Below are 21,081 nucleotides of genomic sequence, written 5' to 3'. Positions count from 1 at the left end.
TGAGGCAGTACAAGACTCCACTCTTAGTAGAAGGCTGTACCACCGAAGTTCAGGGTAGCGTAGACAGAGCAGCCAGGCTTATTTTAGGAGGCAGAGAGGGCTGTAGAATCAATACAAATTAAATGGTAATACAACTGGTCCAAAGAAACACTGAAACACTATGTATTGTATAAATAAATGGTTCATTTAAATACAAGCAGGTCAGATACATCATGGGGGAAATAAGTACTATCACATTATATATAACCACAATTATAAAAACACTATGCTTGAAGGCACACACACCAAAGCATATAACCTTATTTGGAACACGTAACTGGAGTTCTATGGAAGTCAAAACCAATAGTTACTTTTAGAGTACTTTCAGTAATACCAGGTATTAGACCCTATTCAATCATAGTTGCTTTTCAGTTCACAGACTAAGGGAAGCAATAACTAACTTATTGTAGGATAACAGTTATACCCCAGGTATGTAAAATATATACACTTTTTACAGGAGATAAGCAACTTAAAGGCAGGTATAAACCTCAGACTGCTTTTTTGTCTGTCTACAACAGACCAGGGAAAGCAAAACCCAGTGTTACACTTTATGAATGACTCAGTTATTCTAGGTAGGTAAAACCAAATGCAGACTTCTTCTGGACAGGCTAACAGCAAGCCAGGGGAAGCAAGACCCAGTTGGGGACACTCGTACGTTTATCCTAACAGGAATAGTGAAGTGAAGCCAACAGCATTACTTTTGGGAAGGGGCACAACCAAATCATAGGTGATTAATATAACATCACATCTACTTACATCTACTTTCTGTTAGAATGGCGAAACTGTTTAAAGGAAAGAAAGATGTTACTTAATAACTTTTCTAACTGTTCACTCTCAGAGTTACAGTTACCAACCAACTTCTTTTGCAAGCAAGTAACTTTTAAAAACCTATTCTCTTTTCTAGGCAAAAGGCCCAATCCTTAGAAGTATTTCCCTTATTCTTAGAGCATGAATGTTCTCAATGGCAGAAGGGGGGTCACTAGGGTCTAGTGTCCAACAGGCAGGTCAGGATAGGTTCTTAATTAACAAAACTCAGGGTTCCGAGTGGGTGCACTGGACGAGAGGGCTCTCAATCACAGAAAAAAAAACTACACAGGAATCACAAGAGGCTTAAGGTAAGTAACCAAGTCAACACAGTACCTCAGCAAAGAAGATTATGTTGCAGCAGGAGGAGTTCAGGACCTGCAGCCAAAAACTTGGTTGTTTACTCAGTAAGAAGACGGAAAACAGGACACTGGAAGGCCTTTTGCAGCAAGGATCAGAGGGAAGACTCTAGGCAAGGTGCCTTTTTCAGGAGCACAGAAGACGACAGAATATCGCTGGTCGGATTCTCTTAGTTTGTAAAGTCCAGTTCTCTGATGAGGGTCCAGTACTCCGATGAGGGTACTTTCTGGACTGGAAACGTGCCTCTGGAGATCCAGCAGCATGCCCAGGAAGTGTCCGCGAGATTCAGACGACCTTTACAGCACAATGGCTCAAGGTCCCAGTGTCTTGCAGCCCGCTAAATCGCAGCATGGCGTGGAACAGCTCAAAATGCAGGTCTCTGGGTACGGGTCGTCTTTTTCAGAGTCCCCAGGTCGATTGAAAGGAACGGTTACAGCAGGCTCTGGTTACACAGCAGGCTCTCTGGTCGCTGGAAATCGTTTCAGCCGTGAATTCTTCATCTTCCTCTTCGGTATTGGTTCCAGGTGTCGACTACCTCTTCAGCTTCCAGGTTCACACTCTTATGCAGGAACCAAGCCAATGAAACAGCCTTGCAACATTCAAACTTGGGGGGGGGGGGGTTGGCAATCCTTTCAGGACAGCCAGCTTTCCAGTTTGAACTGTAATCTCGCGCTCAGGCTGGAAGACAAAGGGCTGCAACGGTTTGGACTCCTCCCTCGCTTCCTTCTTTCACAGACACTGTGGAGCCTGGGCATGGAGTCCACAGGACTCCCGCCAAAGATAAATCTCACACAAAGTAATTTCTTGCCCTGGATGTCAGGGGAAGAACCAAGAAAGGACAAGGAACACTAAAATGGCAAAGAAACAAGACAGGGCCATTTTGGTAAAATGAGCACCTATGGGTGCCTTTACCAGGGCTGTGCAAACGTCCACGGTAAAGGTGCACCGAATTAATAAAAGGTATCACTGCCACCAGCCATTAAAGGCAAGTTCATCCTTGTAACTTACGGAACAAGTTACTTACCTGTAACTGTTCTACAGCCTGGGTCTGGCATGGATTCACATGCTCAAATATTTCCCGTCAGGCTGGGAATCCTCGGTACAGAAAAAAATCAGTATCAGTTTTGTTTCTGATCTGTCTTTCCTAGTAGTAACCAATCACTGATCTCTGGGTCATACTGCCCACAGCCAATGACTGCCCTCTCCCTAAGCCCCGCCTGCGGCAGCCCTCCTCAGATTTGGTAGCACGTAAAGTGGCAGTATGACCAAGTGAAGAGCCGCAGAGGGGTAGGCGGGAGGGTTCGCATGTGAATCCATGCCAGACCCAGGCTGGAGAACAACAGTTACAGGTAAGTAACTTGTTCCTTCTCCAGCATGGGGTCTGGCATGGATTCACATGCTCATGAATGTAAGATTACATAGCAGTACACACATGCACAACCACGGGAGGTGGCAAAACGCTCAACATTAAGCAATACATAAATTCAACATTAAGCAACTCTTACCTCCTCACCAGGCCCTTCAGGCGAACAGGTTGCCCAGCACTGCTTGGCCGACCCTGGACTCCTCCCTGGAATCCCGATCGACGCAGTAGAATTTAGTGAAGGTGTGTGTCGACCTCCACATAGCAGCCATGCAGATGTCCAGCAAGGGCACACCAGACAAGAACGCCGTGGTAGCAGCGATCGCTCTGGTCGAATGGGCTCTCGGACGGCCGGGCAGCGGCCAGTTTGCCAACCGGTGACAATGCATGATACAGCCGGAGAGCCATCTGGAAATGGAAGCCTTCGAGAGAGCCTTCCCTTGATTCACAGGTCCAAAGTTCACAAACAGCTGTGACTTCTTCCGAAAACTCTTTGTGCGGTCCACGTAGAACTTCAGCGCTGTAGCTACATCCAGCGAGTGCAAAGTCCTCTCGGCCAGCTACAAAGGCGACGGCAAGAAAACTGGTAACACCAAGGGCTCGTTGAGGTTGAAGTCCGACGGCACCTTGGGTATGAACGAGGGGTGCGTCCTGAGCACCACCCTCATGTCGTGAAAAGTCAAGTATGGAGGCTTGCAAGATCGGCCTGAATCTCGCCCACGCACCGTGCGGAGGTGATGGCCACAAGAAAAGCTGTTTTCCACGATAGGAACTTCAACGGTGCCGTATGCATAGGCTCGAACGGAGTCCCCATGAGCCTAGTCAGCACCACGTTGAACTCCCACGCCGGGGCTGGGGCCTTCACCGGCGGAATAGTCCCTTCATAAATTCCTTCGCCAGGCGATGAGACCACAAGGACCCCCATCCTGTTGTCCTGGTGTATCTGGAGATGGCAGCCAGATGTATCTTGATGGCGGCGTGAGCTATTCAGCCTTGGTCAACGACAGTAGGTATGGCAGTACTTGAGGGGCCGTAATCCGCAGAGGGTTAATCTTCTGTGCCCGGCACCAGACAGAGAACCTCTTCCATTTGTGTCGGTAACACTTGAGAGTTCAGGACGCCCTGGCCTTTGCAAGAACCTCTCTGCAGTCGGCCGGTATATCGTATCCCCAAACTCTAGCGCTGCAGGAGCCAGGCCTGCAAGTTCAGCGACTTCGGGTCGTGATGAAGAATGGTGCCTCGTTCTCTGGAGAGAAGATCCGCGTCCACGGGCAGTTTGACTGCTGGGGGCGCCGATAAGTCCAGAAGGTCCGGGAACCAGATCCATCTCGGCCACGCCGGTGCGACGAGGATCATCCTGCACCGGGACCTCTTGAGCTGGTTGATGAGTGTGGGTGCCCCACCACCGGATCGCTCGTCGGAAGGTCTCGTTGAGCGGTATCCTGTCCTCGAAGCTGACCGTCGCCTGGATCCAGTGTGCGTCGAGGAACTCTTGCAGTGGACGCATTCGAAGTCTGCAGACGCGTGCCAGATAGATGCAGGAGGACATCATCCCCAGAAGGGATTTGATGGATCTTACCCTGGCTACGTCCGTGGCTAGCAGGTGTTGCACCTTGCCCAGGATGGCTTTCATCCGTTCGTCGGACGGCGAGGCCAGCCGTGTCACTGTGTCGAGCTTGGCTCCCAGAAACAGGGCGACCGGCGAAGGGACCAGGTGGGATTTGGGGAAGTTGATGGCGAACCCCAGGTCCGTGAGTAGCTGGACGGTCTTTGCTGTGTTCTCTACGGCGAGCTCCCAGTCGTCCAGGTAAGGATAGACGTGGATCCCTTGCAGGCGTAGCCACGCTTGCCACCGGTGCTAGGCACTTGGTGAATACCCTGGGTGCCGACTTTAATCCGAACGGGAGGGCCTTGAACTGGTAGTGCCGTCCTTGGACCACGAACCTGAGGAACTTCCGGTGTCCATATAGAATGTGGATGTGGAAGTAGGCATCCTCCAAGTCCGACGTCAGGAAATCATCCTCATCCAGCTGTCCCAGCAAGTGCTGGAGGGTGACCATCAGGAACTTCTGAGCCTTGATGTACTTGTTCAGTCGCCGCAGGTCCAGGATGGGACGCCAACCTCCTGTCTTCTTTACTAGAAAGTATCTTGAGTAGACCCCGGAGCCCTGAAGTCTCTTTGGGACAAGCTCGATGGCACCTTTCTTGAGCATCGCCCTTACCTCCAGCAGTAGCTGGGGTATGTGGTTTTCCTTCCTCGCCACGGGTGGCACGCAAGGGCACTTCTTTAGAAACTCTAAGGCGTGCCCCTGGGCCAGGGTATCCCAGCACCCAACGGTCGGTGGAGATGGACTCCCACACACTGACAAACTTCGCCAGCCGGCCTCCCACCGGGGTGCTTCAGTGGGGGCCCGATGCCACGGTCGGTTCAGTCCTGTTTCGAGGCCGCCTTGCCGCCTTGACCTCCCTGGCAACGATGGCGGGAACCTCCAGACTTGCCCCGTCCTCTATAGGCATCCTGCGACGAGGAACGGGCCGCTTGACGGTAGCTAGAGGAGCCGATGCCAGAACCTTTGGAGGCCCCTTGTTTGCCTGCAGTGTTCCGATAGGACGGCCGTCGTTGCTGCAGAACTCCCAGGGCCCAGGCTGTCTCCATGTCCATTTTGATGGCTTGCAGGGACTCATCGACTGTCTTCCCAAACTGGTTGTTCCGGTCGAAGGGCATGTCCAACACTTTGGCTTGTATGTCCTGTCGGAAATCTGTCGCCTTCAGCCATCCACACCGTCTGAGGCAAACACTGTTGCCCAAATGGCGGAAACTGGTGTCAGCGATGTCCGTCGCCACCGTTATGGCGTGGTCCGGCGCCACCACGCCTTCTTGCAGGATTTCCAGGGCTTCTGCTCTCTTGTCGTCCGGCAGGAAGTCCAACAAGGGAACGATTTTATACCAAAGTTCCCTGTCGTAACAGGCAACGATAGCCAGGGCGTTGGCCGCCTTAATTGTCGTTGCCGCCGACGTGATGACTCGTCGTCCCATCACGTCGAGCTTCTTTCCCTTGCTGTCCGGCGGTGAAGTCTATGTCGATGCCAATGCCCCCCCCCCCTTCTTACTGGCCGCCGCCGAGACGGCTGAATCCGGGGTCGGCTGTGCTCTAAAGCAAAGAGGGGCCGCATCGGGGAGCCGGTACTTCTTTTCGTATCGGTCCCTTTTTGCCGGCATCGTGGACGGGTTCTTGAGGAGGGAGAGCCCCTCGTCCCCGATGTCATCCAGTAGAGGTACCGCGAGGACCGTCTTCCTCTCGACGTTGAGAGAGGAACCCCCTCCTTTTCTTCGGGGCACAGCTGTAAAAGCTTGGATGCCCTGGAGATCATCGCTTGGAAGGATCCGCTCATCGGGCAGGGAAGCCCGGGGACGGGGGGACGATGGGAGATCCACCCCGCCATTGCTGCCCTCGTCGTCCGTGCCCGTCGTGGCCATGTCCGTGCCCTCCCCGCGGACCGTGGACCGGGAGGAGGATTGAGCAGGGCTGGAAGGGTGCAGGAGGATGTGGTGTTCTCCTCTTGGGTGGTGGACTGCCTGACGGCACTGCCCCTGGCTCCTCCGTCGGGCCTGGTTCCGGCTCCCCCGTCGGGGGTAAAGGCAATCTAGTCCTTATTTCAGAGCATAAGGATTGAATTGTCATCAAAATGGCCGCCGAGTTGTCCTGCGGCACTGGCTGCGACGGACGCAATGGTTGGTCTGGGGTCCCGTCGGCGCCGCTGTGTCTTCCGTAGTCCACCATGTTGGGATGCCTCTCGACGGGCTGGTCCTCCTCCATGCCCGCGTTGTGGCTCTCAGGGGCTTCCACAAGTTCCTCCTCGGAGGTTGTGTCTGAATCCACGACGGCCACTGCCCCCCACTATTTTTCCGCCGGGGCTTTCATGGGGGTTCTTTCGATGGGCTTGAAAGATGCCTTCCTCCGAGGTGGCAGGGAGACTCTGGGCTCTGAGGCCGCTACCACAGGTGTAACCTCCGCAGGCTGCGCCAGGGTTGCCGCAACCTCCTCAATAGAGGCCTTGGCTGGGTGAATCAAGGCCTTAGTCACTGACTGCATGCTTGTGGCCTTCACCGTGGGGGAGGGCTCCCCGCTTCGCTCCCCCTCAGCCGAAATCTTTGAGATCGACCGGGGCCTCTCCAGAAGCTTGGCCGAGTTCTCGGATTTCCTCTTACCTGAGCCAGAGTGTTGGCTCGTGGTCGATGGCACCGGGGAGGAAGCGCCCTGCCTGGCAGCCGAGGGGACCGACCGTTCGGCGCTCCTGGTGCCCGCGGACTCGCGGTGCTTAGCCTTCTGTTTGGCCTCTGTCACCGGGGCACCCTCAGAGGACTTAGACTGCTCGGATTTCTTCTTTTTCTTCTCACCTGACGGGCTCTTTCCCTCCAGCCAGTTGGCGAGACGAAGATGGCGGTCCCTCATGGTCCGCTCCGACATGTTCCCGCAAAACGCACAGTCCTCCTCCACGTGCGTTTTGTCCTCGTGAAGACAGCAGAGGCATAAGGAATGCTCGTCTTCCTTGAACACGTTCTGCAGCTGGCATCCAGGGCAGGCCCTGAACAGCTTCCTGGGCGTCGAGCTCCCTTTCTCCTGGGCCATGTCCGGGATAGGCCTCAGAAACCTCTGGAATCCTCCAAAAGCGTTGTTCGATGAAATCTTCACCCTTGAGGGGTGTAGAAACTTCAGAAACTGGTCCCAGTTGATTGGATGTAAAGACGGTGGAGCTTGAGGCTCAATTTAACCGAAAAATGAGAAATTCTCTTTGAAAAGGCGCGAAAACGCAGCAAAAGCTCGAGAGCTACAGCAACAGGACTCCCAACACTTGAACGTGCAGTAAAAATCTGAGGATGGCTGCCGGTGGCGGGAGTTTAGGGAGAGGGCAGTCATTGGCTGTGGGCAGTATGACACAGAGATCAGTGATTGGTTACTACTAGGAAAGACAGATCAGAAACGAAACTGATACTGATTTTTTTCTGCACCGAGGATTCCCAGCCTGACGACTGGGAATAATCATGAGCATGTGAATCCATGCCAGACCCCATGCTGGAGAAATGTTACATTTAAAACGAGAAAGGGGATACTCTGCATCCCCCCAGCACTCCACATACGGTGGGGGGAAGGGAGGGTGATGGTCTCACCTAATAAAATGTAAAAGGGATCCAAGGATCCTTTCTACCCTTGGGAACTGTACTTCTCAAGGTTAGCCACAGAAAAGGAGAGCGCCTAGGGCAATCCAGCAGCAATAGGCACTTACTGGCAAAATGTTGTCAAACAGGATAACTTTTCAAAGACACTGTGGAGTCTTAAAAATGACACCCATAAAAAGAGTAAAAGATTCTGTGAGTGTGGGAAAAGGTTCCCACTCAGCGGTATAAGGAAAAATAATCCACCAATAAAATCAAAAAGTTCTGGGGTTGACACAGGTCAGGTAGATTAATCATTACTATGAAAATCTTACCTAATAAACACCATGCCCATAACTGTTGCCCCAGTGTCGGTCCATGGGAGCGTCTGGTATATGTGGTCTAGTTCAGTTTCCGCTATTTTAAGTATTTTGTGTCAGAGGTGTTTTAGTTTAAGGTAATTTCATGCTCTTCAGTAAAAGATAAACAATGCATTGTCAAAAGAATTCCATGCAACGTTCCATGCAAACTTAAAGCAGGGCTCAAAATGTGCACTCCTCACTAGCCAAAAAGAAATGGTGTGGCGTTTGCATGTGAAGAATTGAGGGTAGTGCGACTTAGTAGTCCTCGCTAGTATCTGGCAACCTACAATTTGTACCACTGCCTAAGGTGTCTAATATACAAATCATAGGCACATGGATGTGATGGTTCAGCAGCAGAATCATCCTTTTCAGACTTACAATCGACCCTTTTGGATTAGAATACATTTTTGTGAAAAGGTCTGCATCAACAACACAGAAAAATTGATTTTCTTGAGGCCAACAGCAAAGACATTTTCATATTTGCAGTCAATTGTACCCATATTATAGTCCTCTTATAAATTACCATCCAGTTTATTTTCCAAAGACTTTCCTTGGTTATGTTTTTAATCTTCGACAAGATGATATGATGTTCAGGGAAGGGCGCTAGTGTTTGACCCCTTTTGAGGGTCTCAATGGAATGGTTGCTCCGGCTACAGGGGTGTGGAATCCCTACAGCCCCATTCCCAGGACACATTTTGTTTTCAGGGACAAGATTTCATAAACATAGCCCCCAGAGCAAGTATACAATAGGTAAAAGTCTGGTTAGTTATTTTGGACTTTCGAAATATTTGCTTTAAACTATTGTGTATCTGGGAGCATCATGGTTACTAAATGTTAATTGATGGCTTGGCTGCGTGACTCCAGGAACTGTTTGCTTGCATTGTGGAAGGTGAACTCTGTTGCCAGAATGGGTACGATTGTCAAAGGTCTCCACCTTTCAAACTTACATTCTCATTTGTTGCTGAAAAGAGGGTCCAATTACAATTTTCCATTAAACGTACTGGAGGACTGAAATCCAATCTTGGACGGCCACAGCATGAAAAGCCCGGTTTTTGGACTAAGAATGATTGTAATAATCTGGTCAATATAAAGGATTTTAGTTGGGGTTGGTATTAATACCGGAAGATGGGGCTTTAGATAAACAGGCCAGTGAGGAAGTGGGGATAGAAGGAGTTTGGGCTTCTCATAATTTATTGGAATTAGTAGATTTAAGTGGCAACAATTATGCAATTAGATGTTTATGCATGTAAATGTGCTGCAGTGCTAAAACAGAGATCTATGGTAATAAAGTAAAGCTCCTTCCATCTTTGTGCAGGCGCCAATTTTGTACTCTTTTCAGCTGCAATATCATAGTGACGCATTCTCAGTTTTAGAACTATGGATCAAACCTACCTACTTGACCCTTAAGCAAACCACAAATCTCCCAAAATAAACAAAGAAAAGTGACAAAGACTGCCGAATATCCTCCAACTGTCGGTGATTGCATTTGTCTAGGTCTATTTTTTATTTTGAGGAATAGGGTAGATTTGGTATGGATGCATTTTTTTCAATTTTACTCAGCATAGCTGAAGTGCTTAATTGTGCTGCCCAATTCATATGTACATCAAATATAACTACAAAAGGACCTAGGTTTAAAGCTACACACTTACATACAAGTTTTAGTTACAACTTTACATGCTTCAGGAACAGAAAAGGTCAAATTGGCATGGACTTTAAGACAACCAGCTGTTGTACACTGCCAGCATTCACCCGAGCAGCAGTTAGAACAAATTTGTTTTTAATTAAACAATACTGACCACAAAAATAACTTGAGAATTCCCAATTTCATTAGAATGGAGGGTGATCTTCAATGATATTCTCAAACACTGAACAAAAGATCAAACCCATTGAAAAAAGGAAGAGGGAAAATCAGGAGACTACTAGCAACAGCATAGAAAGCCAAAATACTTCAGATGCGGAGCAATGAAAAAACTGCCATATGGCTCCGTCTACCCAAACAGATTTCTCAATGTCTGACTAAATTAATTGCTTACCACAGCATTAGAGTCCAAGCAGAAATGCCTGCCAAAATGATTACACCGATTTCAAGGAAGCCACAGAAAAGAGAACATTTTGGTGAGAAGAACAAATTACTTACCTCTCAGTAAAGTATTCTGATGGATGTACCTCGCATAGATTCCTCAGCTATTATAATCTGCATCACAGCACAGCTGATCATCAAAATCCTTTTGGACACTAGAGTGCGCGGGTCCACCAGACAACCGTACATCAGTCATGTCGGGGCAAGTACATATTGAGGCGCTGTGTCCCGTGACCTTTGTTCCACCCTTTTCCCCCTAGCACTTGGAGCGGGAGGGCTCACAGAACAAAATGATGTTCTAGCTTCCGCCAAGTGGGGCAGGCTGGGAGGGCGATGAGGAATCCATGCGAGGAATAGCCATCAGAAAGATTACTGGAAGATAAGTAATTTGTAATTCTAATGGCTCCTTGATTCCACAAATTCCTCATCTAGGATAGACTCCCATAGCAGTACATTTTATATATTTATTTGTATAGCGCTGCAGCCCGCAGGCATCAGAGCGCGTTCCATATAGACAGGGACAAAGTGACCGGACAACAATTGTGTGTATGGTTCAGATGTTCTGGTGTTGGATTTTGTAGTGATTTATTTGACTAACAGTTTTCAGTTTATATTTTATTTTAAAGCATAGCAAGTTTATTTCAGTTCTTAAGGTCTCAGGTAGTTTGGTCCATTTTGCCATTGCTTTGGTTGAAAATGCCCTGCCTGGGAAATTTGTTTTTTTAGATAGCAAGGCCTGTAATAGGCCCTTATTCGTGGATCTGAGATTTTGAATTGGTTCGTATCTCTTGAATTGTTTCTTGAGGTATATTGGTGCATTTCCATTTAAGCAGCGGTGAACCAAGGTCAAAGATTTGAATGTGATTAGTTCATCTATGGCTAGCCAGTGTAATCTCTTTCTCTTGTGATGGGTTCTTTGTTTTGCCGGTTATGGTTCTTACCGCATTGTATTGAATCACCTGCCACTGTTTAAGGCAATTTTTACTGGTGCCCAGCCGTAGAGCATTTCCAATATCTAACCATGAGCCCTAGCTATATTTGTGCTGTTTTGCTTATTTAGTAGGGGTTTGATTCTCCTCAAAAGTTTCTGGTAGTAATGGGAATTTCTTTTTAAATAGGCTACCTGGGCTTCAGCTCGCAGCAATGCCTGCATGTAGATTCCTAGCGTTTAGACTTTTTCTGACACCAGAATTGGTGTTTCTTTGATGTTAAATACAGAGTGAGCTGGGCTGAGTTTTTTTCTGGCGTGGCCTGAGCAAAAGATCATAAGCTCAATTTTGGTGCCATTGAGGCACATCCAGTTGGCCTTCATCCAGGCTTCAATGGTGTTGTAGATAGATGTTAGTTTTTTACTGTCCTGATTATAGTCTGATTGCTGAGTTCGAACACCAACTTTGTATCACTGGCAAAGTTTGTGAAAAATATGCCAAGATGAGTTAACAATGTGCATAGGCACCGCAGATATAGATTAAACAGTGGAGAGAAGCTGGCTCCTTGTGGGATGCCCCAATCCACTGCTTTGGTTGTTGATGCGCGATTTCCCCAAATTATCTTAGATTGTCTGTCTTGAAAGAAAGAGGATATCTAATCGATGGCTCCTTGGGAGCAGTTTCCGACAAGGTCTAGGGCCTCTCTGAGCTTCCGGTGATCTAACAAATCGAAAGCTAGCGAGAGGTCCAATAAAATCAGTAAGCCTGCTTTGCCCTGGTCTAGAAGTCCCAGCATTTCTGTCTGCAGGTCAAGCAGAGCAGATTCAGTGCTGTGCGCTTTTCTAAATCCTGACTGTTGTGGATGGAGGTGATTGTTGCTATCTATGTACTCTTGTAGCTGCTCTGTGGCGATCTTGTCTAGTATCTTCAGTAGAAAATGACAGTTGGTGATGGGTCAGAGATTTGACAGGATAAGGGGTCCATATCCCTCTCCCTGCATGAATCCAAGATTTCACACCATCTAAAAGGCATTGATTGACTTTGTGGTGGGCCTAGGTGCTGAGAGGAGAACATCCAGTATGTCATCCGACAAGTACCACTCTTTGTATTTCAGCCTCTCAGCAGCCAAGCATGAAGCATCAGAGCAACGAGTTTCAGTTGGAGACCCTGCCTCTCCAATTGGGAGAGCGGATTTCCTCTCCTCGGAAGGTGCCGTGAATATGGACATGTCCAGAAATTCTAGGTACCATATTCTCCTAGCCCAGTCTAAAGAGGTAAATATCAAGAGTGAAACCGAAAAGGGGAGGGTTCCTGAGAGCCAGCTGAATGCCAGGGAACATCAGGATTGCATAGTGGAGGCCAAATGTCCAGTTGTCCATCAATGTGTCCCCTAGACCACCCTGACGAGGATATTCCCTGGAGCATAACAACTCTCCCTTCCTGTTCACGCTGGAAGCGTAGAGGTCCACCTGAGGAGTTCCACAAAGGGAGAAAATCACCTCCAGAAACTCCAGGCAGAGCTCCCACTTGTGGGAGGCCTAAGTCTGTCTGCGCAAGGCAACCTCTGTGACATTCTCCTTCCCAGCAAGGCGAGGTGCCTTCCGAGACACCATTCTCCAGAGTCTAGAACCAATGTCGCATCGATTCCCTGCAAAGTAGCAAGGAACCTGCACCTCATTTGCTGAGGAAATGCATGTCCACTGTGTTGTCTATCAGGACCAGTACAGACTTGCCTAGTATAGAGGGGAGGAAAGCAAACGGGCCAACCGGATGGCCCTCAACTCCAGCAAGTTGATGTGTTCCCAAGACTTGGAGGCCAACTACAAACTGCTCACTATCCAGTCTGACAGGTGAGCATCCAAGCATTTTAGGGACGTGTCGTTGACAGTCACATGAGGCCAAAACTGCCATAGCAACGCACCCTTGAATAGGTTGTCTCAAAAGGACCACCATGCGAGGTCCTGAGAAACACAAGTGGGTGCCCGTAAAGGATCAGACATGTTCCCCTGAAATTGAGACCACTGGTGACAGAGGAGCCACTGAAGTGGAGACTATGCGCAAACGGGATTCTGGGACCACCAGAATGAATGAAGCCATGAGAACCGGCAAGCGCAGGAATGAGGAGGCTGGAACCTGAACCGGGGATTGCAGTAAACACACCATCCCGGAGACATTCCCCCACTAGATGTCAGGTCTTTGGGACTCAAGAGAAAGTAGACAGCAGGACATTAGGTGGGAAAATTGCGATTTTGAGATTGAATTTGGCAATTTCTGGAAAATTACTCAGAAGGGGGAGTAGGGGGAGTAAGTGTGGAAGGATGAATAATGTATGGTATGACTTCATATGCAGTATTTTCCTTAACCATAGCCTTCAGAAGAATCAGGGAATCCTTTTCCAAGATGGAGAAGGAGGATTCAGGCAGTCACTGGCTCAAGAGTTCTCCAACGGAAGAACGTGGAATGTTGGAGAGAATTCTTAACTGCCTTTCATCCTAAGGTTTTGAGAAAGCAAGTCCTATTTTTTTTGTTGCACTGGCTGAAAAAGGCCTGCCAGTTAGGTTAACAAGAAAGATTTCCTGCGAGAGACTTGGAGAATATTGGTGGGAGCTTTTATTACTTGCACGGGCTAGGTAGAGCACTAGAATATGCAGATCACTGAGCTAGTCAAGAGTGGGGAATAGATGGTTCTAAAGCCGGTGAGTAGTTCTTCTAAGATGGTGCCCTTCCGTTTTAGAGAAATTAGAGTAGATATTGTGGAAGAACTGAACTCTATCCAGGCCCTCAGTCACGGATGTTGCTAGTATCCATAAGTGCAATTGCACTCGTACGCAATAAAAACAGTCTTGTTACTGGGTATATTGAAGGTGATTTAGACTCTTATGCCAACATGTGTTTCGACTCAACAGGGGTCTTTTTCAAGGCTGTGGTGGTAATGCAGTGTGTGAAATACATTGGGATTAGCAAGTGATTACTTGTGTGGTAGAGCCCAAGTGAGTGTGTGTAGATAGCAAGGGGAGTGTGTGTAGAATGTAAGCTCAGACTTGACAGCTCTGTTATTAACAACCTGCGGGGTAAACATATAGGGTGATTGGTAAAGTAACTGTGTGGCCCAGAAGGGCCTGGGGAGGGAGGGAGGGGGGATGCACATTGTGTCCAGCAGGGCTGGCGTAGGCACAGTTTGGGCGAGGGTTGGCCCAGTGGCTTCATTGTCAGGGTTGGGTGCCCGCAAGGGTGCGGGTAGCATTCAATGTCAGGGGAAATGCCAAGCCTGGTGGGGCCAGGATGGCACAGGGTTATGGTAGTTCGCTCCTGTCGGATGCTCCCAACAGCAAATGGTCAGAGTGGATTTTGGGAGGGGGTGGGGGGTTTGGGAACGTTTCGGGTCTGTTGAAAAATTGTTGTTGCGTAATGCCAGTAGGAAAAGATGTGGCATATAATACTTGGTGGTAAAAACTATTTGGTTAAGAATTAATTTAGGGTAAAGTAAGTTATAAGCAGTGTCCTGGTGTAGGGGTCTGGGTGAGCAAGGCAGAAAGGGCTGGCAAGTGCTGGGTCGCAGTGATGAAACATGCACAACCTGAGGTTAGAGCGTGAAACTGGCATGTCTGGGTGAGCAAGGCAGCGAGGGCTGGTGAGCGCTCGGTCATATTGATGAGACCTGCATGGGCTGTGGTTAAGGCATGAAACTTAATGTTGCATCCGAGCGTGAAGAAAGAGCAGAGCGCATTGATCGTGCAAGCGGTTGGTCGCAATAATCAGTGCTGAAGCGGGAGTTGGTAGTCCTGCATATTGTATTGTCCTGTTAACAAGGGGGGCAAGGAGCATTTATTAAGAGGGGCGGGGGAGTGGTGAGGGTGGCGGGCGGGCTGCTTGGCGGAGATAAGCCTTTATCAGTTCTTCAACCAAATAACCGGTGAGAACAACCAGTCTCGGCCACTGCTTGAGGATTCTTTCCTTTGAAGTCTTCGGAAGTGTCCCACAACCATCCTGTGGGCTGACCAGCTTCCTCGGTCACAGATGTGGATTACAGAGTCTTCAGACTCCGCAGACCCTCAGCTTGTATAACAAGTTGCCTCCCTCTACAGTTGCCGCTCTCCAGCATGAAGACAGGCCTTACAGAACCAGGTTCTTTGTTTCCGCCATGAGGGTCATCCTCCAACATTTTCTTGAAGTGACCATTACTGCTCTCTGCCTACATCATATCCAAGGGGTTCTACAAGGTAGTCAACAATGTGGTGGCCCAGTACCAGGACCGTTTTGCTCAAGCGCTGGTTCCAAATCTCAACACCAAAAGGGACCTATGCACCAAAAACTGCTGGACAGCCTCCAACTGAACAAAGGGGACCCGCTACTTCAGAAACTGCCAGTGTGGTCAGAGTTAAGAGAGTGGGCAAATCAACCTGTCCCTAGCCATTCTTGTATCTCCTCTCCCCATCTGTACAGTGTTTAACAGGGGGTAAAGTCGTTACTCTCCCTCTCCCTTGCTTGACCATGATCAGTGGAGTTTTGGTCAGGGATCCTCGCCTGGCCTTCCCTTAAGGTGGTTGGCTAGGAAGAGAGCCTGTTGCAAAGTTTTCTTAAATTTTTCAAAAACTTTAAATACACAAAGTGCCTGTTTGCTTTATCAACGCTTGTTCACACTCCTAAATGGACTCCTTTTGACAAGACCCGCCTTGGGACCTGTGAATCACTAAGCCCCCTTTGTTCTAGCCAGGGAAGTACAATTATAGGTGTAGTGCCTTGTTTTAGGTTATTAAATTGGTATTTTAAGTACACAAAGGTAGTGCCTTATTTTATAAGGCTGTGTATGGTGTTTTAAGTCCTTTCTTTCCTAGATATTAGTTGCATTAATTAGTTCTTGCGTATCTTGTTCTGCTACACTACAGTTGCTCTGATGGTTTAAAACGATTCTAATGAAAGGTTTTAGTGATGTTTAATCGTGGCACCTCAACATTGAATGTGTGAATAATAATGCATGTCTTAGAGCACAACTGACCTGTGCTTTTTAATTGCCATGGACTAAATAAATGTCGATATAGTCTGCCTAACTTGTATCAAGAGTGCTGAATGTGTGCTTAACTGAACCTTTCACCACTCAAAATCTCCTAAACCTATGCACCTGGTTGCTCAGTCACTGCCCAGGTGGAGTTAAACTGAACAGTGTATTTCTCTGTTCACCAGAATAGGATGGCTCCTCAGAATCTATCCCCATGCTTGATTCTGAAAAACCATCTCATTAGCCTAAGGTAGACGGAATTATTTGCATACATATATTCACTGCCCACCAACTCCACAAATGTCTCTTCCTTACCCAATGGGAAAGCAGAGAAGGTTTTCATCTGAAACCATAGCCACTACAAATACACATGGGCGAGGCAAACAAAACCAGCAAATATAAACATGTTTTACATGACTGTACATATTCAGAAACATCTTTCAGATTTGTCTCTGGTACTGGGGCAACATTAAAGGGTGCCTGAGTGGGGAGTGTATGGGTTTCTGGAAATATCTAGAGGTGCAGCTCCTTCCTGATTGTTTTCTTATCAAAGAAAGTAATCAACAAACAAAATCTGAACAGGCAAAGATGGAAATGCTAAACCAGCCTTGCATCAATACAGCAAATTACAAAAAGCAGCACAGAATGCAGTTTAATATTGTGTGGCTAAGGGAGCTCCAAGAAGTAAACAGTATAATGTCTGCTGCAGAGAAAGTGCTGCTGAAATATTGCAGGTAGCCTGAGGAAATAATTTACAACCCAAGAAAAGATCCCTGGGATACCTATTGCAACAACACACAGTTTCTCTATTCATTAAAACCAGTCCAAGAGTCTTTAGGATAGCCCCGTGCTTACCAGGTGTATTGGTCAAACACCTGGTACAAAGTCCCTGCCTTTTTTCATATTTTGGGGTTGCAGATAATGGGAATGCAATGGTGTGCTCAAGTTTGCACTGCTCTCTGTACTTTGCTGCAGTTTTGTCTAAGGGCTGGATTTAATTTTCTTTGTGAAAAACGATGAAATGTGCATCCTACTCATTGACTTTCTTGCCCTTGGATCCTCATGCAAATGTTACACCTTTCAATGGCCTCAACTGCTCTGTAGACAGAATTCCTCTCGATACCCCTGTGATTGGGATGCAACATTCCCTAACTTATCCAACGGGCTGATGTTGGGTTTTATGGGCGAGGACAAATTCGCATAAAGGACCTCAGATGTCTTATCCTACGCCATCCTCCTTCCGTTTGACCCAGCAGGGGTATCTCTAACCTGAAGTATTTTCTTTTCTCAATGTGGCAATTTTGGATTCCAGTTGTATTTTTTGCTGAAAACTTTACATTCACCCGTCGGTTTTGTTCCTTAAATGTCTTTCTCAACACTTCTTCATTGTTCAATTCATAGCTAGAAAAGAATGGTGGTTCTATGTTTGTGCAATGCTGCGATGTGTGATGCTATGCAGTGCTGGTTTATGTTAGCATGACCTTTAGCCTTTTCTGTGCTAAGTGGATACATCACCATGCTAAATGCTATGCTGGTACTGCCACGCTTTACTGTACTAAAAAGGTATTGCTCCATGGTATGCTGAACCTTGCCATGGTCTGCAGCGCTGTGGCTAAACTCTGCTTTGCGGTTTTACGTTAGCATAGGTAAATCCATTCTACCTAATATATCACAGGAACTCCTTCAGATACTACCAACATTTGGCACTATGCATTAAGGCATTACCTTATAACTGAACGCTATAAGAACAACACTGGTCAAAGGTGCCACGCATAATACATTTAACTTATTCATTTGGTTGATCCCCACTGCTCTGTCTTTTGTTAGCAATAGCATTCACCCTCTTACCACCTAATCTTTGATTAGGCTGTCTTCTGCAATTGACGATCAGCAAAAGGATGAGGCAGAGCCAGAAAACAAAACAGAAATAATGGAAACATTTAAAAAGTAGCATGCACAGCCCACAACATATGCAAAGTCGCATCAGAGCATAGAAATGGATTAGAGGGTGATTTTTCTATGCAAAATGTTCCCAACCCCAGCAAGAACAGGAAACTCTAGATTATGGTGGAAAGGAAACATAAAACGTGCTTTAAGAGAGAAACTCATAAGAGAATACTCATCTCAAAATACTCACTTGTAAAAACTGCTGTGCATTTGAGATGTTGTCCAGAAAAGCATTGACCTCATCCTCATTATACTTCTTATCAGTGTACCATGCACAATCTGAGAAACAAAATCAGCAGGATGTTAACACCGTGAAAAAAAGAGTAACAAAATAAATGCATGTCTTCACCATCATTTACTGGACCTTTAAAGGCGATGAATAACCAGGTTATCAACTTCAAACATACCATTAAGGCGTTCTTCCAGTCTCTGGAGTTTTAAAAAAGCAAGTAAAGAAAAAGTGTGAGGAACCAGTGTACGTAACATGCATGGTTAAGTGAGTAGTCCCCTAATACTTCCCCAAGTGCACTTACCTTTTCCTTACAGACACTTAATTGCATGCTATTAATGGTGTCCATAAAAAAGAACCGTCAAATCCTTCAACTTGGAACATGGGTGGTTATTGTTGTTAAGGGAAGCAAGTCTGTTGAGAAATTAAAATGCAGGGATTTGAACAGATTTATTGGTCGTCAAGCAAAAGGGTGAACGAGGGGCCTACTCCGAGGTAGTTTGTTGCTTCAGAGTCTTTCTGAGGAAAGGTAGGGTTGGATCTCCCTACACTCAAGATCAAAAGCTATCATTCTAAGAATGCTGCCCACTACTATTAGTTAATGTCAATCTGCTTTAACTTTGGACTTTTAAAGCAGGTTTTGAAAATCAGTGCCTGGATGCTCCGTTTAGCAACTGAGCACTGTCACATGGGACACAATGATCGGACATGAGCCAGATGTGGAATAGGTTTGTCAATTGGCATTTATTATGGATATACGGGCAAACAAGTAGGGGACAAGTATCTGCATAAAACGCACTCACTTGTGGAAAGGGCAGTGTTTCTTGGGAAAGGTTCAAAAAGAAGTCCAAGGCAACAGCTCTCTGTTCTTGGTAGGACAGATCCTGGTACTTCCCAGCAGCTTTAACAAACAAAAGTAAATGTTGTGGTATGGTCTCTAACTGGGAGGGAAAAGCATAAGGACAGACCAAGCTACCCTCAATCTTTAACTGATGCATGTTAAAGCAAAGAAGAAAAACAATATGCTAGGGTTTTTTAATTCTCGAATTGTGCAAATGCAGCAGTTTAGACTGCTGCACGCCATGAGCCCAGTAACGACGCATAATGTGAACTTAATTTTGATGAATTTGTAAAACGCACCTGAGAGAATAAACTTCATTGGACACGCAGATGATACTCAAGACGCAAGTGGGCATTCAGCCTTGGACACCATGGTCTGAATAGAACATACAAAGAAGTAAATTGAGTTGGAGTTTCACTTTGATGAGATCACAAAAATGTCCACTAACCGACAACAATTAAGGTGCCTGTGAGCCTTTGATCCATTGACTAGGCCTGGCAGCATAAAGGTTGCGAAACGATCTTACCACAAATTCCACAGGCAGCCACCAAATCAACAAACAACCTATGTCTATTTGAGGGAACATGTACGCCCCATGCACATTATTATAGTGAGGAGATACTGCAAACTGCCATATTTAAACACTGTTTCTTGCTTGTGTGAGGTAAAAGGCTTTAGGCTTTACTGTGCATGTCAAACAATGAAGGCTCTTTGCCTAGAGTAACTATGCTCGCCTTCACATCTCTCGCATCCAACGAGTTTCCCTTTTGGCATAGGTAAGCATGCTTTAGGCTCCCGCTTTCTTAGGAAAAGCGACATTAGCAGACGGAACTCATTCTGTAAGCGTTCTCACATGCCGCAGATCATGTGTAAATCTTTAAGGCGTATATTCATTTTATGAGGATAGAATGGTAGACCATGTTAAAGGCAGAGGAGAAATTGACAAGAATGAGAACAGCATGAGAGTTAGAGCCAAGATATGCAAGCATGTCTTCACAGGTTTTCAGGAGAGTAGTTTCCATGCCTCTGGATAACCGCAATCCATATCGATGGTCATGGAGGCAACCAACAAGTTCACTAAATGTATCACGCTATGCTGTCCTCCCTGATAACACTAAGATAAAAGACTGCCGCTGGTATCAGCGACTTGTATAGTGGGGCTTTACTCCCTGCTAGCTAGATGATTTCAGTACGATTCCTTGCCTTGTCTGGACCGCCCCTTCCATCGCAATGCATGTGTTTCTTTAGGTATAAGAACGGTGGTCAGAGTAAGGGGGGGGGTTCTCATTTGCGTCAAAGTCTTGTTTTTGTCCTGCTATTGCTTTTCGTGATGCATTGTTCACCAACCCACCAGAAGAGTCAGTGGTTATATTTCCACAACAGAAGCAACATCCTTGGGTCCTGACAGCCCCATGTCAATTGTGGAAAAAAGCTGTTCTATGCAAAAGCTCAGTTGAGGGGGGGACAAAATATCGAAATGGAGGCCAGTGTGTTTGGTTTGTACTGCCTTTTGTGACATTTTCTGATCCGTTCTGGTAAAGCATTCATGAAACCCCACAAGAAAACCTAACCACTTGACAGTAGCTGAGGCACCTGCATCCAGACACCACATTAAATATTTTTTTAGTTTAGGAAATCAGAATTCTGGTTTTCACATATGTTGCCCTGATTGAATGAGCTTTTTTTTGTTCAGATTTTTTAAAACACTATGTACGCGCAATTCAATACCATCTGGCAACATGTGAATCCACCCTGCTAGCCTCCTTGGCATAATTACCAGGGATGGATTGTTGCATAGTTCTTAAAAGTAGAGAATACTGGGCAAGTGCTAGAAAGTGACCCGTCTAAATGCACAGATTAATGCAGTTTGTCATGTCTGCTCCTGAATCAAATATTTCTGGAGCCATTGCAGAGTTGCTTAACAGACAAAGGTGAAGTCTGAACCTTTTCACTCTAGGTCATCCTAGTGGTCTTTG

At 46.9% G+C, this 21,081-nt stretch overlaps 1 protein-coding gene across 1 annotated transcript in view; it reads right to left on the bottom strand.

The window, feature by feature from the left end:
• CENPI (centromere protein I) overlaps positions 1 to 21,081 on the bottom strand; it is a 1,093,019-nt gene that overhangs the window by 455,569 nt on the left and 616,369 nt on the right. Inside the window, exon 12 of the mRNA XM_069613020.1 lies at positions 18,226 to 18,314. Coding sequence (XP_069469121.1) covers positions 18,226 to 18,314 — 89 coding nt within the window. The remainder of the gene's footprint in view (positions 1 to 18,225; positions 18,315 to 21,081) is intronic.

Source organism: Ambystoma mexicanum, chromosome 5p (genome assembly GCF_040938575.1).
Source record: "Ambystoma mexicanum isolate Mex_15411 chromosome 5p, UKY_AmexF1_1, whole genome shotgun sequence".
In the NCBI taxonomy this organism is placed as follows: Eukaryota; Metazoa; Chordata; class Amphibia; order Caudata; family Ambystomatidae; genus Ambystoma; species Ambystoma mexicanum.
Note: the sequence above shows the minus strand (reverse complement) of the source record. Positions and strands in the feature narration are given on the sequence as shown.